At 38.5% G+C, this 19,435-nt stretch overlaps 1 protein-coding gene across 1 annotated transcript; it reads right to left on the bottom strand.

Annotated features, from left to right (window-relative positions):
• Positions 1 to 27: 27 nt before the first annotated feature.
• On the bottom strand, positions 28 to 18,556 carry CFAP300 (cilia and flagella associated protein 300; the record flags this gene model as incomplete). Its single annotated transcript, XM_084275161.1, has 7 exons — positions 28 to 311; positions 4,315 to 4,381; positions 9,174 to 9,346; positions 11,554 to 11,720; positions 16,446 to 16,518; positions 17,885 to 17,966; positions 18,447 to 18,556. 7 exons carry the CDS (start codon positions 18,554 to 18,556, stop codon positions 180 to 182), a joined length of 804 nt encoding a protein of 267 aa, XP_084131287.1. The 3' UTR covers positions 28 to 179.
• Between the last annotated feature and the right edge of the window lie 879 nt (positions 18,557 to 19,435).

Below are 19,435 nucleotides of genomic sequence, written 5' to 3'. Positions count from 1 at the left end.
CGGGGTTACACAAACCTTCTGTCATTAACCTCACAGCAACGTCTGGGCAGACCTGTGGCCGATCAGAGTGCATCATCACAAGCACACCCTGCCTCGGAAGAAAACCTATCGACCTCTACGTGAATTCGTGCAGAGAGGAGGCCACCCCCGTAATAAAAACAGAACAGACAGGGCTCTAACTAGTTACCAAAGCAGCTTCCACCAAAACAGTGGTACAGAGCGTGCACGTGTCGCTTGCAGGGGTCCACAATCAAGTAGGCAAAAGTCTGTTGGTGGCTTGTGCTGGAAGGGTAACACAGGCCATTATCGTCCTGAGAGGAAGGTAAAAAAAGGAATGCGTTAGGACAACATGGATACCCATGAGACAGTTGATAAAACCTGACGGAAATGTATCGTTCTGTGCCAACTGTAGCAGTGTGTTTCATGGCACAATAGAACAAACACACCAGAGTTTATTTAAGCAGCATCCTGACGCTACAAAACGCACAGTGGTTGTGTCTGCATAGTTCGTATAACCTTGAGGGAAATGTAGTGTGGATGTCAAATTTAAAGTTAAACATAGCATGTGTTTACACTAAAACACAGAAGACTAAATATGCAAGGGTCCTGTCATGTTTCCTTTGAAAGAGAAAAATATTTAGGGACTCTGTGCTAATACATAAAGCTGTCCTATCACTTAATACTTGTTAATGCATCTGTTCTGTTTCAAATACTTGCCTTTAAGGAAAGCTCTCACTACAGCTCTTGTTAACAACTTTGAGCTGTTACTGAAAACATGTTGTGTTCTGATCCTCAGAAAGGGCTTGAAGGGATTCTAGGCACCGTGCTCCAACATCCCTGAAAACCACATTCTGACAACCAACACTACAGGAGCTGGGCTCTTCAACATAGCGTCCTACGTCCACCCATGCCAATAAAAGTTCCAGGAGGGATAGGGCAGCACAGCTTGACACACATTTCAAATCCAGAAGGGATCCAGAAACTAGATGGGATTTTTGAAGGGTTATTTTTTATCTATATTCACTCTAGTCATTTCTTATGGTGAAGGTGTCTTCCTTTGCATAAATTAATCCATCTACTTCTGGGCCAAGGAAGCATGAAAACTGTAACCTCTCTCAGTGGTTAGGGCAGTCTACTTACTGAAAAGGTCTGAGTTTCAATTTCTGCTCCAAGGAGCACTTGCAAATTTTACCCAGTAGCTGTTACTAGCACCCCATTTTCTCTTCTGTTCTTTCAGAGAGGGTGAACCCCCTACCATATGTTCTGGTGTCTTCCTTTGAGGGATTATCCAAGACCATAAATCTTAAGATAAGCACCACGTAAAAACATTAAGACAGGTAGAGATTTGATAATGTTTATTCACAGCATTTTCTGATGGCAGTCAAATGCCGCAAGCTAAAAATAGCATTCTATTTTTAAGCAACACAGCATCCAAGCTCAGTAGCTTCAACTTTAGGATACCTAGCTCTCTTTGGGTGTTTTATTGGGACACAACTATCAATTCAGTAAGGAGAGCAGATTTTACAGTACTCAGCATCAAAACGCCTTTGGAATTTGATCCAAAACTAACCTAAGCTCATGCACAAAATGGGAAAAAAACCCAAGAGATCAACATCAAGATGTGATTGCTAATTAATTTTTTTTCCCCTTTGCTGCTGAAGATTCGAGTTCTGCGGCCCTTACAGAATCGACCCATGTCAGGTAAAGTTTTGACTGTTGATGGGCAGTGTTAGCACACTAAAAATTTGTTCAACAACACAAGAACAAAACTAAGTTAAGTTCTGGTGATGAAGCATTTCAAGAATCTCCAGAATATACAAAACCTGGTATCAGAAAAATAACAAATATAATCTAATTAAATGAAAAGAGTTCTTAAATTTATTTTAATTAGTAAAAGAGGTCACAAAACCCCTAAAATACTTGAGAATCAAGGCTCTGGAATTCAGAGGCTTTCTCTGGGTTTTAGAGCAATAGGGTGCATGTACACAAAGGAAGAATCACGGCAATCCCATCTGCAGTGGGGACTTCAGACAGGCAGGAGGGTAACAACTGATTTACTCATGTTAGACTAGGATCATCTTGGATTTTCTTTGTAGGAACACAGATAATCAGCTGGTGATGTGAGAGTACATATGCATTGCATAATGCAGAAATAAAGATACTGCTGAACATCTCTCAAAACCGCATCACTGAACACAATTTTAAAAATAGTGTTTGAAGATGCTATGTCGTATGCTGGCTTCTAACACTGTCATACTCAGCTTCAGGTAAAGAAAGTTTCAAAATACCAGTCAGCACCCTAATGCCTCAACTGTAATGACGTTTCATTATATGCAACCCCTAAAGTTCTCCAGGGTATTAGGAGTTCAACTGAGTATTTGGTCACAAGATTTAAAACTATTTCTCTTTGTGATTTCCAGCCATATCAAGTTTTGATGCTAAAAAGAACTACAGGCATTTATAACTACACCTTAATATCTCAAAATATTAACATATCCAATAGCATGCTTTTTTAGATAACAAAACAAAGGCTTCTTAGCCACAGCTTGAAAAGCAAATTAAAAGGAAGAGATGGTGTCAGGATAGTGTTACATAAAGTTCTTAATTCCTAATTCCATTTGTACTTGAGCAAATATACAAGTGTATTTATCTGCCCATTTATTAATCCAGCTAGCAGAAATATGTGTGTTCTTCTAACTCCTCATCTGCTCTTCAAGTCACTTTCACCAGAAAAGTTTTTTTATTCTTTACATCAGAGTAAAAAATGATTTCTTTCAGATACAAATCAAGAAAGCATGGCTTAAAATTGTCAGCTCAACACTATCCTAACACACTCTACAGTTAATTACCCAATTAACTCAGAAACTAAATCTCCTCTAGAAATGCAGTTATCTCCCTGAGAGAAGCCTCATCACAAGGCATTTGTGCTCTGGTAGGTGCCCTTCGTCTAATTTCCAAGTAGAGTTTAAAGAGCCACCAAACAATTGAGCCACACCCGCCTAAGCCATTCACTATTCTGAGAGAAAATTCTCAATTCTTTAATGGAAACCAGAATTTCAGAATTCTCCTTCAGCTCACAAATTCTCAGAATGTAGAGTACAGCCCAATTTTCTCCTGAGGCTACAGGAGGACAGCCTGCTCTGTGCCTACACTGGATTTTCTTTTGTCCATCCACTTTTTCAAAGAGTTGCCAAAGTTTGTCTTTTTTTACCCTCTTGGTTTTTTTTAAACTGATGACATTTAATGTATGGCAAAGCTGGGAGTTCTTAAATACCATGCATCTCCATAAACATAGAAATCTGCAAAGTTCACATCAGTGTGTTTGATGTTTCAGAGATGGGGAGGAAACAGCAGTAACAGAAGAACATCAAGTTACCAGGGTTTGGGTTTTGTATTTTATTGCTGTCCACAGAGTAGTAGAAAGGTAAACTTTGATACACCCATAAAGTGCTTATTTTCACAAACTTTTCAAAAGCTTTTATGAATCACACAGCACTTAAAAGATGATGACCCACAGGTGAACAACTAAGCTACTGGCCACTTACAGGGAAGTTCATGCAGTCTGAAATGACATCAGCTAGTTCTTTTGAAAGTGGGTACATTATCTGCCATTTAATTATTACGTATTCTGGTTACTCAAGAAGAATTCGGAGTTGATCATCCTACTGTAACAATTAAATGACAGATATGCTGAATCTAGTAAACATGCAGACAGCTCTCAAACTTATCTTGATGATAAATGTCTGATTTTGCAAGAGAAAGAGATAGGAATGAGACTTGACAAGGGAGGGGAAAAAGTTAGCAGTCACCTCACCACTCCAACCTTTTTGTGTGCTAAACTTTCTTGTAGCCTTTACAAAACCAGATGCAATACCAGCAATTCAGAAAGCTCTAGTTACAGTGCTAAAAACAGAACTATACAAAGTCAAGAGTGGACTCTTAATCCTTACTGCTGTCTTAAGTAGATCCAAACCCAGAAATACTCAGACCTAAAGCTATGGAGGTTTTTAATGAACTAGTTTATGGATAATTATTATGACTTCTATTGTAATCCAGTAAACCTATTTTTAGTGCATTACCAGAAAAAAAAATAGCTTCAGTTGGTGGTTACTGATGAAAAGTTAGTAAAGAGAATGAGAAAGCAGGACCAGATCAGGGAAAGAGTTCATGAATAATAAATAAACTATGTGAAAAACTCAACCTTTAAAATGGAATATGACATTTGCTGATAGTCATTGGTACATCAATCTCTTATTTTCATGTTATGCATGTTACTTCCAGCAACATCTTACACCAAACATTATTAATACTTACATATGCAGCCACTTGAAACACTGTAGAAATAACATGTATTTCTTTTGTTTCAGGATTCTTTTGAACACTGAAATACAGAGGAATAAAACATAGTTAATATCTACAGTAACCACCAATTATTAGAATCCTTCATTTAAGCAATACATAATATATGCACTGTGCTCATGCTCAAATTTTACCAAGTTCAAACTAATAACTAAAGTTCAACTCCTGTCACATTGACCTGGAAAGGTATGGTGACCATTGTTAGATAACGTGGGTATTACGACATTTTACTGAAAACTACTGAATGTATCTAATCATCTGAGTTGGTTTCACTGTCTCCAGCTATAATCACAGCACTATTACCCAGGCCTAGACAACTCCAATACAAAGTTTGCATTTTGATAGCTATGAGAAGTTATTCAGGTAAACATTTTGTAAAAATCTTTTCACATACTCTTTGAAAAAAAAAACAAACCCAACCTGTGAAATGCTTCTTAATACAAACTACAAGAAGTAACAGCAGTACTGGCAAAGAAGTGCAGACTAGCTCATTTTCAATTAATATATAATTATTGTTTAGGTTCATTTTTCCTCCTTTGGAGTGGTGTACATATACACAGCTATGCAACATAAGATGGTACTAGTTCTGAATTTTTGTATTTCTAGACTGTGCTGTGAAGGCTGCCATTTCTTACATCACAGCTACTAGCAACACTGAGATTGGAGTATTTTTAAATGGGTCATTTTTTACCAGGTCTGCTTTAAGGCATGTGTACATTTCTTCATCAATTTGATCATGCAACTTCTATTAATGTATCCAATTTCACAGATTCCTATTTACATTGACTCACTGTGGAGCAGTTGAGCCTTATATACCAACACACTTCCAAGAAAGGCATAGTTCAAAACCTGCCTTGTCACAAACAGGCTCAGTTCCTGGGAAAGGTCCCAAGATTGCCAAGCTGCTAGAGGATGGTGTGCATTAAGCACAGTCCAGTTGTACATCTCACCAGCTCCAGGCTGGCTCTGGCAGCAGTCCCCTCTTGCCACTGCTTTCACAAAGCTTCTTTTTATAAGAATAACTAACCTCAAATCAACTGACATCATCTTTGTTGATTCAGTCTCTCCAACCAATGAAAGAAATTGACTCTCTGATTAACTCATTTTGTCTTCAGAGCAATGACAGTCATATACGAATTAAGCCTGTACTGTGAAGTTGATCTTTCCTGTGGTGAGTCAGTTAGGAGGCTTTCTCAGAATTTTTTGTTGCAACTGACATGTTGATATACTCAGCAGTGGATTAAGACAGCATTGCTGAAACTGGTACTGGCCCCAGTTGTCTGTCTTACCACCCCTCTAGAGATTACTGCCTTCCCAGCAGGGGCGGCTCAGCTGGTTCATGACTCAGCTCTTGAACCTCTGCAGTTTACAGACCAGTGTGTTAAGATAAACTAATGTGGATATCAGTTTATGCTAACGTACCAGGCTGTAAACTCCAGCAGTTCAGAAACTCTTTAACCATCTCTGCTGAAAGAGTGACAACTTTCAGAACAAGCTACAGAGGGCTAGTGGGGTTAGCACTTTCTACCATATATCACCACCTCTGAAAGCTACAGTTACATTTAAGTTACTCTGGCTTCATATTCTTTTGTCTGAAAAAAATTGCTTTCAATGCCTGGTTTCTTAATTTCTATGTTATATATATATATAGGATGCCACAGTAAGGTATGACAGAGAATAAATCTTCCTATTTATTCCACTACCTTGAGAAGTTTTACCCTTGTGGTTAGCTTCCTGTAAGTAATTTTTCAGACTTTATGTTTATTTCTACTAGTTTGGTTAAATTTTAATGCAAAACACTGTATCTGCCAAAATCAGATGATTCTTCTCTTCTTGACTTGAAAGAAACCAAAAAGTTGGCTTTGAAAAACTCATTTGCTCTATTTCTCTTTTTTCCCCCTAAAAGGTTTCAGAAAAAAAATGACCTTGTCTTCTTGAAGAGGATAGTATTTCCTAAAAATAGCCTTTACTCTTTCAAACAAAGAATTCAAGAATTTTGAAACAGCTTATGTTGTATAGGATACACATTTAACACTAAAATTTTGGATGGATTCAACTGGTTACAGACTAATTACTGCTGGATTAATAACAGACAACAAGTTGGGCATTAATTCATCAGAAAGTAATTATTACTCCTCTTTTTATGAAGGAGAAAATGTTTGCTATTTAAGAGTTGTAGTTTGAATTCCCTAGCTGTGCTTGTAAAATATCTAGAGCGGCTAATTTTAAAAGATTATTGCATTCTCTCCTAATAAGGCAATATACATAGAAATGATTTAGTAAAATGACATTGCAGATGTTCTGACATTATTTTGAGTGTTAGTGCCTTGGAGTTAGAACTCAGGAAAGGCCAGAAGAAAGGCTGTAAGACAGAAAAGTGGGAAATTGCTTGTAACAGGTTTGCCACTCCCAGCACAAGGGACACTTCTGTGGAACTCTTCATGCCCAGGCTCTTTTCCATAAGAAAAACTGCTACAGGACCAAACAGTGATGGTCTATACCTAAGCATACCATGATTAGTCTAAGTTCATCTGTGGGGGCTAATTTTTCAGCAGCTAATAATTATTGTACCATCCATTTGTTTTTCATTAACTCTTCTGAACCCTCAAGACACAAAAAATAAAGCTTAAGAAGAATACAGTTAACAACATTTTTAATACCATTGAAAGTTTTTAATATCACTTGACTAAGAATGGAAAGTACCCGATGCAACTCCAATCCAAGGTAGCATGGATGGAGCATGGCAGTCTGAAAAAGAATAACTAAAATAGGTGGTTTTCAGCAGGAATTCGAAGGTGAACTGTTAGTAAACAGAATTTAAGAGACTGCTACTGTCATTAACAACTGTTTACTGACAATAACTTTCATTGCTTTATTTTCCGGTGTAACCTGTGCAAAAATGAACTTGAACATGCTCAGGAGAAAACAACTCATCAGCAAAGGGAAGCAATAAAGTGAAGGAACTGATTATATTTGTGCTTTGTCCTGGGTCAGTTCAGCAACAGGAGAACAGGAACAGCTGTAGTCAATGCAGAGTCAGCTGAGGCCAAGGATTAGAGTAACAAACAGCCTGTTTCAACTTCAAAGTGAATGACTTAAAAGAAAAGGGGGGTAGAGCCGAAGCTCTGATATATGCTTTTTTTGGTCATATTCTGTATTTTTGAAGGACCCACTTGATTTCTGTGCATGTATGATATGAAAATCTCAAAATTTATCACATAAGAAACCTTTGGTGACTAATCATAATGTTCAAATTAATAAATGCCGCAATCCAAGTTTGTTATTTCTAAAAAAATCTTCTTGGATTACTGATAACACTCAATGTCTCTTTTTCAGTGGTTCCTCTAGAAGTATCAGCTGTTTATTTAAATAATTTATTTTAGATGACCCTGGGAAACAGCATATGACTAAATCAACTTGCACCCTGGAAAGTACTGACCACTAGAAAATCTGAAAGCAGTTATTAAAGCTTTGTAAGCTTCTTTGGTTAAGTATTACAAAAAATTCCCCCCAAACAGCCAAATGTTTTGTTTTAAATTTCTTGTTTGGATACAGCAAAGTATAGACAAGCACTACAGAAATAAAGAAAGGTTTAGGTGATTAAGAATCACTGGGTCTAATCCTTTCACTGTATCTCTGTTGAGATGTATAAATTTTACTCTTAAGTTTACTTAAAGACATTTTAAGAACACACTTCAAGACAAATACATCTTCCACATTTTTTCCTAATACGCCTGTGTATGATCCAAAAATGGGAGATAACAATTGGTCATCACCCCATTCTGATAGAGCTGAGAAGGTCAATGCCAATTCCTACTTTAGGCCAATTCTTATTTTAAGCAATTTGAGGCCTTTGTGGTGTACACTCCATTACTTGGCTTCCAGATTATCAGAGTACTAACTCACATTTCAGATGTCTGCAGTTTTTTTCCGTTGTTCAGGTTAATAATGTTCTTCATACTACCCCACAAATACTTCTTATAATGGGTGACAAAATATAACACAATGTAAAATATTAGTAATATCGTTCATGATCTTCATATTCTCATTAGCTAGAAATGTGTCTCTGCATAACTGATAACTTCATTCCATTTCCCACTTGCCAGAAAATAAGAAAATTTGTCAATCAGAGAAGTTGGCATATGGATATACCAAATAGCCTTTTTTGTGAATTGAAACCTCTGATCAATCACATCTAATCTCAAGAGAAAAAAAACCCCAACATTAAATTCCAAACACTTCCATACACCAGACCTGGTAAAAAAATGTGTTAGTCCACTGTGTCGTGTGGACTCTTTCCAGATTCTTTCAGTGTTAACTTTACGCTGCAAGAAGTATGGTTGTGGAATTAACAATGCCAAACTCCAAGTGTATTTAAAAAAATAATAATCAGCCGGAATAAAATTTATACAGAACTAAAAATCTCAGCTGAAGCATTTCAATTTTTAAGTCCTAAGCCAAAAGCAGATTTAAAGTAGTCCAAGAGTATACATCCAAGACTTAATTGTTGATATTTTATCAATGACAGTGGGAATACAGTCTGTTCTGGTGCCATGCCGTGTTTTCAGTAGACAATTACAGAAAAACAATGTAGAAAATGGGAGTGGATTATAAAACATCAGTGTCCATATCTGTAATGTAAAAGTTTTTATGCAGGACAGATGCCATTAAAATTGCATGAGGACAAATAAAACGTGCAGATTGATGAAGTTACAGCCCCATTTTTGAAGTAGAGATAATAAATGTACACAAACCAATACAAAACCAATGCACAGCACACACATAGACAGCTGTATAAACCAGAAAACCCTTACCTCACCAAGTCTTTATATAAAGCTTTTGTAGTTTCTAAGTATGGGTCAACTACATCTTCAAACTGGCAAAGAGCTCCTCCAATGCAAATATGCTTAAAAAGACAGAACAGAAATTCCTTGCGATCCAATTGACTGAATATGTCATAGTGGTCTGAATCTTCCAGAAGCAACAACTTGTGGAACAAGAAAATAACAGATAAATCAAATAGACAAAAATTTCTTATTTGAGATTAAGTTTATAAACAGTGCAACTACTTTGCTGTATGTCACACAGAGTTTACGTCCATATAAAATATATGAACTAAGGATGGAAATAAATAAGTACTTCTCTCTAAATCTTCTTCCAGTGATGCAATTCTGTTCAAAATTTATGGATACAACGTAAAGCAGAATCCCTGTCAGATTTGTGCCCACAAGATGTAAGGGAAGATTATTCAAGCATCTTGTTATTCATTGGTTAATTACTCATCATACTAATGAAACAATCAATAAGCTGAAAATAATCTAGTTATATGTGGTGTGTCAACCACTGCAATTTAGTTTCATTTTGGTAACTTTGCTAAGGTTACACAGGTATCTCACATTTGTAAAGGAATCCCAAGGGGCTCCCATGGGAGATCACTCAAACTCAAACCATTTTTTACTGCAGATTCTGTGGAGCCTTTACCTGGGGCCTGGATAAACCAGACATGCCACCCAGCTGCCTCCATGTGTCTCACCTGCCTTTTGCCACATTAGGATGTGAACACAGAGAATGTGCTAGATTAATCCCAACACGGCCCACTGTGAGGGTGGAGAGGAATTGCAAGTCAGTATGGCTGGAAGATGCTTGAGTCACATCAACCAAACTGCAGTTGCCAACCCTGGCAAACTGGTCAAAGCCAGCCGTGAGCTTACCGCACTCTGTCGCTCTGTATAACACCACTACACAACCTGAGCCAAGAGGGTTCAGGGCAGCCACTGCTGTTGATGGCCACCTCACATGTATTCCAACACCCTTCTGGGCTGAAGCACGAGAAGATGTGGCAGACAGGAAAGCAACATGGAGTGTGGCAGATGAAGGCCCCCTCTGAACAGGAGACAGACGGTTTGCTGCCCCCTGCAGTCTGCCGGCCTGGGACGCTGATTCGTGTCATCGGAAGCTTTGACGTCCTTCCTGGAAGGTTTTGACTCTCGATTCTTTCTGCCCTCTTAGGTCTTATTAAGTAGGAATCACGTTCATTTCAAACAAATGTGAAACTTTCAACTTGAAAACAGACACATCTCTTCCAAGGGAAGGAAAACTAAGAGACTGAAATTCCAATTTCTTATTTTTAAATGTTGTCTACGACTTTCCTACCTTTAACTTTCAGAAAACTTTTTCACACATGCCCAACTTATAAATAAATACATAGTATTTTGAACTGCTAGGCTAAAATCCACATCTGAAATTCAAACTTGAGCTTGAGTTCTCTCCTTTTCCCAGAACTTTACCAGACAGACCAGTATTTCAGGACGTGTCCTGTAACCAGTGTCACTGGTTCAAATGCATTGCCTTCAAAGGATTTGCCAAGTGCAAATGACTCCAACTCTATAATTATTAAGTACTTATGTTGATTATATATACAAGGAAGAGCAAAATCCAGTTCTCCCACACTACGCTTTGCTAATGCTAAACAAAATTGGTTTAGCTTATGAAGTCAAAAGAAACACATACAGTGAAGACATATGTTGATTAAGAAGGTGCCACTGTAAAAGAGATTCAGCTTCAGAATAATCTGCTCTCTGACACCTCTGTTGGAGTATAACAGTTTTTCCTTACAGGCTTGTGCAGGAGATAGGTTTAGTCCTTCTCCAGTATTGCACTGAAATATAATTTCCCTTTCCATAGTCTCCTCTCCTTTATTTCAGTGAAAATACATGTAGGTGACTTTCCTTAAATGCCTTCATGCATGATAGGCTCAGCATTCCTGGCCAGGAATGCTTCAGGATGTAACTATTGAGTACATTCAATTTCTAGAACTACCTGCGAGGTTGGGTGAACCCACAGCTCTGCGTATCATGGGACCTTTCCATTGGCACCACTTGTCTTCCCCTCCTACGCAAATGAGCATTTCCCCCCACACACATCCAAGCACTGGCTGCTTGAGACAAAGGTGAGTAGAAGAAGGTTTTTCCTTTTTCTCCTACCTAAAAAGAAAAGGTGGCCCACCTGGAAAACAGCCATTGCTTTCACACATTCAGCCACTGCAGTGCCTTAGTTGTTTCTATCACATGGCTATGGATGCCCATTGATGCCCATGGAAAGCGTGTATCATCACAAAAAGCCCTGAAAAATCTGTCCTTACGGTACCTAATAGAGTATGAAAAATTGTAAGAAATTATTCATTGCTATACTGACCTTCCTTAATTCATCAGAGATGAGAATATCATCATAATGGTCATCATAACATTTCACAATATCTCCAGTTTCTCTAACAACTCCTTCAGAATATAGCCGATCAAAAAATGCCATGGAAATCTGTGTACAGGGCACCACTGTAGCTTCAATTTTTGTCACTTTGGAACCTGGAATATATAGGAAGGTTTCACTCCCAAGTCTCTTGCAACAAATAAAATAGGATAATTTTCATGTACTAATGGGTTTACAGTAATTCATAATTTGATAGTGTGGAAATCGGCAACTTCTCTAAATGGTTGTGTGTGGCACACTCTTAAAAAAAAAGAGATTACCAAAGTATGACTCAATCACACAGTCCCTCAAAAAGACCAAAGAAATTTAAAAAAGAAACAAGCATAAAGGAAGTACTAAATTCATGTGAATGGTGCCTTCCACTAAGGCTCGTGTGTCTGCTCCCTGCTGGCAATACTGTCAACTGAAACAAGTAATAGAAACACCATGTGAACTCAACAACACATTAGATCAAACCCTTAGAAAATCATATTCCACAGTTCAGCAACATCACATTATCAAAAGGCTTTTGACCATACAATCCATGATAAAATTAAGTGGCGTCTTGACAAACTGACCTAAAGGATCACTAAAGATGAGTGTTTGGGAAATGTCCAAATTTCACTCTAGATGACAGCATTTCAGGAAGAGAAACATGCCCAAAAAAGGGATGTATGAACCATAATACTTCCAAGAACACTTGTTCCTTCATTCTGATCCTAGTCTTTGCAAGCATAACAAAACCTAAAATTTCTCTTGCCCCCACACTTCCAAAAAGTAACTCACGTCAACTGTACCTCCTACCTCATCAATATTAAGAAAAAAATTAAAGTTACAAGTTGATGGCTTGAAAAGCTAAAAATACTGGCATGAAATTTTGTGATTATTTTATTAGCCCAGTGTGATGTAAAGAAAATCAATAATAGAGAGAAAAGCTTGGTATTTAATTGCTTGGCTTCACATCTGCAGATATGGTTACGAAAAAGGGTACCTTTTATTAAAGAAGAAAAGTTTAGCCCATTTTCCTAGATGTTCACATAGTGACTACTAAAAAATAACCAACTTACATAACCAAAATCACAAGTTTAAAAAAGACTTAACAACCTAAGGGAAAAAAAAAATTATTTATTTATGCTTCCTCCCACCCATCACCTCCAAACTCCTCTAACTTAACAATTCTCCAGATTCCTTTAATGGGGACAGAATTTACAAGAGATTTAATAAGAGCTAAATCAGCTTCTAATATAGAAATGATTTTGCAAAGACCTGTGCACCAAAAGCTGAGTCATGCCTAATAAAAATAGGGTATTAAATGACTTGAGAAAAAAGGCAGAGGTTTTTTTCCCCCAGTTTTGAGTTCAAAGTGAAAGAAAACAAGCTATTTATAGGCCTTTGAATTGTTAGGATTTTATTGGTGGAGGGGGGGGAAAGGAGACACACTTCTCTGCTGAAACAAGATTTTATGAAAACTTTCATCAGGATTGAAAGAAATCAATAGCTTTGTAAACTATTCAGTAGTTCAGAAAACCAAACTATATATGGAAAAGTTTAAATATACTGGAAACTCCAATTCTCTGTTTGAAAGGTGAGATTTGAAACTGGAGATTCAGAAGTTCCTGGAAAAGAGTGACGGGTTTTAGTAGCACTGTAAGAGTGAGCAATAAAATAGGAAGAAGAAATGCCGTAACAACCCTGCAAGTGGAAACAAAGAGCTGAGAAATACTAAAGCAGATTAAGCTGCTTATAACTGCTAGCTCTGGAATATCTATAAAGTGCTGCCAGTATAGTTTTAAATGAACACGCTGCATAAAGAGCATGGGGCAGATAAACTCCAGATTAGGTATACTTAGAATTCCTCCAAAGTTTAAGAAAGATTTTTACCTCAGGGAAACCTTTTGCAACTCACTATTTACAAACAGTTTATATAGAACATACCTAACGCCAGTTCAGTGCTGTGTACTAAAAAGATGGTATTTCAAAAGTAAAAGGTGCAGGTTGATGATTTATAGGTTTAAATGACACCTAAAATTTTTGCAAATTATAACCTGTAACAGTAGTCTAAAAAATGGCTGATTTAAGATTACCTTCCAGGTTTAGAAACCCCATTCCAAAACCAGCAGTCATTAGAGCTTTAAGTACATACAGCAACTCAAGAATCTTTCTTAGGCAAATACTGAATTTTTATTTCCAAAAAAAGACAGTAACCCTGTCCCTTTGAAGATAACTTTTCAAGTGTTAATTGAGCTTAAGCAGATACAGTCCTGCCTCCCCAAGACTGCTGACAGGTATAAGGCCAGTGATGTCTCCAAGGAAAACTACTATTTAGTTTTCATTGCAGCTATTTAAAAATACAAGGTTCAAGACATAAGTAGGCATGCATCAAATTTATCCCTTTTGCTGCTTCTGTTTAGAAATATGAGAGTAAGAGATGAAGTGGGGGGACGTTAACGCACATGATGGAGCTATCAAGTACTCTGCCATGCAGCCAGGGAAAGAGAGGAAAAACCATCCCTGCAACAACAGAGAAGAAAAGTGTGCAGTTATTAAGTATCTATCTGATCAAATGAAGCCGACTGGAGAATATCCTCCTGTACTGTTTACCTAAAATGTCATATTTCAAGTAAAGTTAAAGCTGGTGTCCTTGAGACAATGTACTGTTGTGGGATTCTATCAGGAATCCCAACACATGGGGGAGCTGGGAAGAGAGGTTGAAAAGCAGTCAGGAAAATTAAAAAAATGAGATTAGACACATCAAAAAAAAAAAAAGTAATAAAGAACTATTAGAAAGAGATTTTATGAAAAGGACATAGCAAGTGACAGAGAGGAGGTGGGGATAAATATGAAAGCAAAATCATGCCCACCAAAATAAAAGGAAATTCTTAGTGAGAAAGTAAAAGGGAACCACAGCCTGGAAAAAGACAAAGGGATTAGGAAAAAAAACATTCTCATAAAGTAACACTATACTGAAATTTTATATAACTCTGACATCTTGCTGTGAGTCCATAAATACTTTCTGCCCAAGCTCATGGTGGGGAGAAGAAAGGTTTCTAAGAACCTATCTAAACTACACTCACCTTATGTATCCAAAATATTCCACCCCCCACAAAAAAAACCCCCATCTAACATTTTTGTTTGCAAGAGAATAAACACAGTATTTGAATCAACCTAGATTACGTAATTTTCTTCACATTTTATAAAAAGCAAAATAACCCCATTTCCAGTATTTTCTTTCAAGCTCAGGAACTTGTTAAAAGAGTTACTCCACAGTGATAAGTAAAAGGTGCATCTGAATTAGTATATCTGCATGTTTTGAAGAAGAAAATACTAGAAGATGATTTTTTTACCTCCTCCCACTCAAAGCTAGTTCTTACTGTATTTTCAAAAAATGCACATCAAGACTAAGTATAGAAAAATGTGCCAACATTCCTCACCAAAAATAGGCAAAGAATGGGAAGATGAAATTTTAAGAGCAAATGGGGTATACCAGCTGTTCAGGATTTAGAAAGGGAACCCTTCCAGTCCTCAGAACAAAATGTGTTACTTCTGCGCAGAGGAAGATTGAGCAGAATCAGGAGTTAAGCTGGGATACTTGGCAAGTGACCCTCTTGCTCTTAACACGAGGTATGTAACCTACTGACCTTCACTACAGGGACTGGCAAGTCACAGGCTAGACAGATAGCCTAAAAAAAATTCACACTTAGAGCAGGATGAGGTTTACCCATGGTTTGAAATAGATTTATTTTCTTTTTGCTTGCCAGAGTGAAAAAGAGGTACTGGAAGGGGAACTTGAGATACTGTTTTGCACCTTGAAATACGTATATTTCAATTGTTTTCACAGCCAGATACAGCATTTGGAAAATGAATTTTGCTGACAAAAAGGTAGCAATGTCTAGTGACACTCTATAGAGTGGGGAAAAGCAGTGCCAGTTCCAGAGCTGAAATGGAAAAGTTAGAAAATTCCCAAAGCTCTATTAAATATTTACATACAGCAAAGTATTTGCAGGCAAACTGAAAGAACTAAGGACATCCCACTAGTCCCCTTTTAAAATATTCCTATAAGGAAAACCACTCGAGCGATATCAGAGCTCATATTATGTATCAAATCCCCTTACACCACATGTAATTTCCACAAAATTGTGTGTCATGTTACATAATCAAAAATAGAATTTCAAAGTGGTGCCATGAGATCACGTGATATTTGCTTTTGGTCTTTCTCCTTATGTCTCAACTCCATCTACAGATATAATCAGGTGTTCTAAGAAGTAAAAGATACTGCAACAAACTACAAGTCAACCTTACACCATGACTGCAACTAGAACAAGCTATGACATGGCGCTCTCCTCTCAGCGCCCAGATGGCTTCCCTGTGCAGACAGTGTATTTGCACAGGCTCCAGGCTGCGCTCTATCTAATCCTCTGCTCTCTCAACCTTCATCTGTAACAGAGCAATAGTCTCAGATCTGTCCTAAGAAAGGTGGTTGCATCTGTAGAAGTGTCTTTCTACAAATATTATCTGAATAAGGTAGTTCTGTAATTCCACATTTAATGCAGATACATGATTAGGTCAACTGGATGTCATGGCCCATTTGAAAACAGTTCTAGTAGTTTGATTTATGGATCAGTGCAGGGGTCAGGAAACAAAAGTGTGTGAAATGCGACAATTTGGTAACAAACTAGGTAAGAATCTGCTCTTAATATTTAGTAAAAGAAGTTACTCTCTAAGAAATTTCAGTCAGGTGAAGATACACATGCATGAACTGCCATTATTACAAAATGATAAAATAGAGGAAAACAATTACAACACAAGCTCTTTTATTTAAGATTAATTTATTCTAAATTTACCCAATGTAGTCCATTGTCCTGAAGATGAGAGCACCTTTAAACAGGAGTTCACATTTTGATCATTAAAAAAAGCCTGCAATATTCAAATAAAAGAATAAAAGTCAATGAAATGAAGCATAAAATCATCGTTTACATTGCCTTGGATACTTCCAAAGCAAATTATAAGCATCCAATCAGTAAGTAGATTCTGTATGAGCTTTCAGTTTGGGTATTACAATATCAGACCACCAGATACATTTTTGTAGCTCTGTGTAACCAGTGTCTTTTACACATTCAAGGTATCTTCAAGTACATATTTATATACACAGTATTAAGGGTCTACTGTAAACCACTTTTAGTCCAAGAACACACAAAAAGTTTCTATGAAATCCTTGGAGGCACTGAAAATGGAAGAAGCAGTGAAGCAATTGTATTGCTGCATGCAGTGTTGTTGAAGTAAAGAATTAAATGTTAAGTATAATTGTAAAATTTACTTTTTGAAAATAAATTTGAAGCTTGGAGAAATTGAGACACAAATGTTATTAAGCAGATGCAGAAGAAATCCCTAAGTTATTGAGGGAATGGAGAATATGTTCCATAGTAAGATTCTGAAGTATTTTATCTTACTGATTTACTCACAGATACTCAGACTTCATAATTGCATAGTGGTATCTTTTACATTTCTAATTCAAGAGACAAGCATTGAGAAGGCAAATATATATTTTGTAAAGTCCAATCAATTGAAGTATCACTGGGAGGTGAAATATTGGTGTATTTCTGTGTGAATTTTTTTAAAATACAGAGCTTTATTTTTTATCCAAGATTACAATATAAAGTAAACATAGAACAAATCCAAGAGTTGTTTTTAAAACAGATGTAAAAACCACACTGTTTCTAAACCCACATATTTTCTTTCTTCTGTCTGCAAATAGATAAACTGATTTCACATCACAGACAACAGAAGTGGAGGAAACAATCAGCAAGAGACTTGAGTCTCAAAGAGCTGAGAGCCCAAAATTCAAGTATAAATTGTATTTTCAGGACCATGGTGCAAACACATATCTAATTGCAAAGTGTATTTACTGTGACAAAGCAGTAATAGATGTGAGCAAGGGTACCAACTGCATCTACACTATTTAAAGTCTTCCCCTGGGTGGAATTCACAACATTAAATGTGATGGCCAAGATCAGCATCCAGTTCACACTACTATTCTTGGAGAAACCTGAATGACTAAATTGTTCCCTCTTAGAACAGATTAACATTAATACAAACGAAAAGATTTTTTTCTGGACAATAAGTAAGACTTGAGCCCCACAACTAAGTCACCTACTTTCAAGAAGCCAGTGAGCAGGCAAATAGCACGTTAACACTGCTATACCTTTTGCCGTCACACAGTTTTCCACAGGCTAAGATTTCATGTAAGAAAAGCCAACTAAAAATATAAAGGACTCATAAGTACCATAACAAATTCATCCTTTTGGTAGGGCTTAAACTGCTGGTCAAAACTGAACGCTTGTGCTGTGATCCTGCCTTGCATGGACCTGAAATGGAGAAATGAGATTACACATTCTGCAGACATACTAGGTACTGACTCTGCAAACCTCCCTAGGTATGCTACATAAAGCCCTGTTCTGACCAATTTTTATACTTTTATCTTTTCCTGTTGCTCTCATTCTCACTTCTGACCGCCTCCCACCGCTCCTCGGAGAGTGCGGGAAGCACAACCGCTGCTCCAGCCACACCAGAGCAAGGCTGAGGACCTGGAAGAGGTCCTGGCTAACCCTGGAAGACGCGGATAAACGCCTCGCACCTCAGAGCAAGCTTGTTGCATGCCTGAAAATCATCCGGGAGACTTCCAATTATAGAGGGGAGGCGGGGAGAGAAACACGGACCGGCCACCGCCGCAGTGCGGGAGCCCTAAGGGCGCGGGGACGGCCCCAGCCCTCAGCTCTCACACCCGCTCCCCCCCCCATCGCTCCCCTCAGCGAGACCCCTCTCACACCGAGCTTTCCCCCTCCCACCATTTGAGGAGTCGCTCCCGGATGTCCTTGTCCTCCAGGCAGGAGAAAGTTTTCTGCGGCAGGGAGCGGAACGCGAAGCCCCCCGCGCAGCGTCCAGCCCCAGCGGACATCTTCCCGCCCCGCCGCTGCCGCCTCGGCGGTTGCCGTGGAAACGCTGCCGCGCACCCGGTGCGCCGCCGGCGTGCGCCCGCCGCGGGCTTGGTCCCGCTCACAGGCGTTCCGCCGCGCGACCGGGCTGTCGCTCTCTCCTTCCCCTTGAGGGCCGCAGGGCACGGCTGCCCGCGCCCCCCCCCCCGCCAACTTCTGACAGGATTTCTTCGAATTTTACCTGTCAAAGCCCCTAATTGACCATCGATCTTCACCCCCTCTCCGCTCTCCTCCTGCATATGCTCCCAGAACATTCTGGCCTAGCAGGCCTGCACACAAAGGCACGGGCTGCCATTGCTGGCTTAATCAATGCCACCCCCAATAATGTGACGCCAAAACAAAATATGAAAGGCCCAAAGTTACGGATGATGAGGTTCTAATGAATCGGGGCTTCTTGCTTCCCAGGGTGTTTATCTGCTTGTGAGTAGCGAGGCCGTGCTTTCAAGCTCTTCCCAGTGGAAAATTTAAGGAAAGGACATTGTTACTTAAGGAAGTTATTTCTAGAAGTCCAGTAAAGCAAAAGAAACGTTGCAAAAGTTGGGGAATTTCCTGCCCTTTGTCAGGAAAGCAGTCAGAGTTTAAGACTGCTGCACATCTCATGCTATATCCTTTAGTTACCCACACCTCCCCTCCAAAACCAGCTCTTCCATTGCTGCAGATCTCCCAAAATGTCATTTTCCCATTCATCTGTGGCTTGAGTATAACAGCAGACTGACTTCTAATTGAAAAAAAAAACCCAAACCACATTCAATTTGATTAAAATCCAGAAGAGAAAGGTGCAGCATGCTACAACAGCAGAGAGCAAAGCTTAAACTGCTGATGTGCTCTCCCTTGTCTCATCG

This window comes from Gallinula chloropus (genome assembly GCF_964237585.1).
Source record: "Gallinula chloropus genome assembly, chromosome: 1".
Lineage (NCBI taxonomy): Eukaryota > Metazoa > Chordata > Aves > Gruiformes > Rallidae > Gallinula > Gallinula chloropus.
Note: the sequence above shows the minus strand (reverse complement) of the source record. Positions and strands in the feature narration are given on the sequence as shown.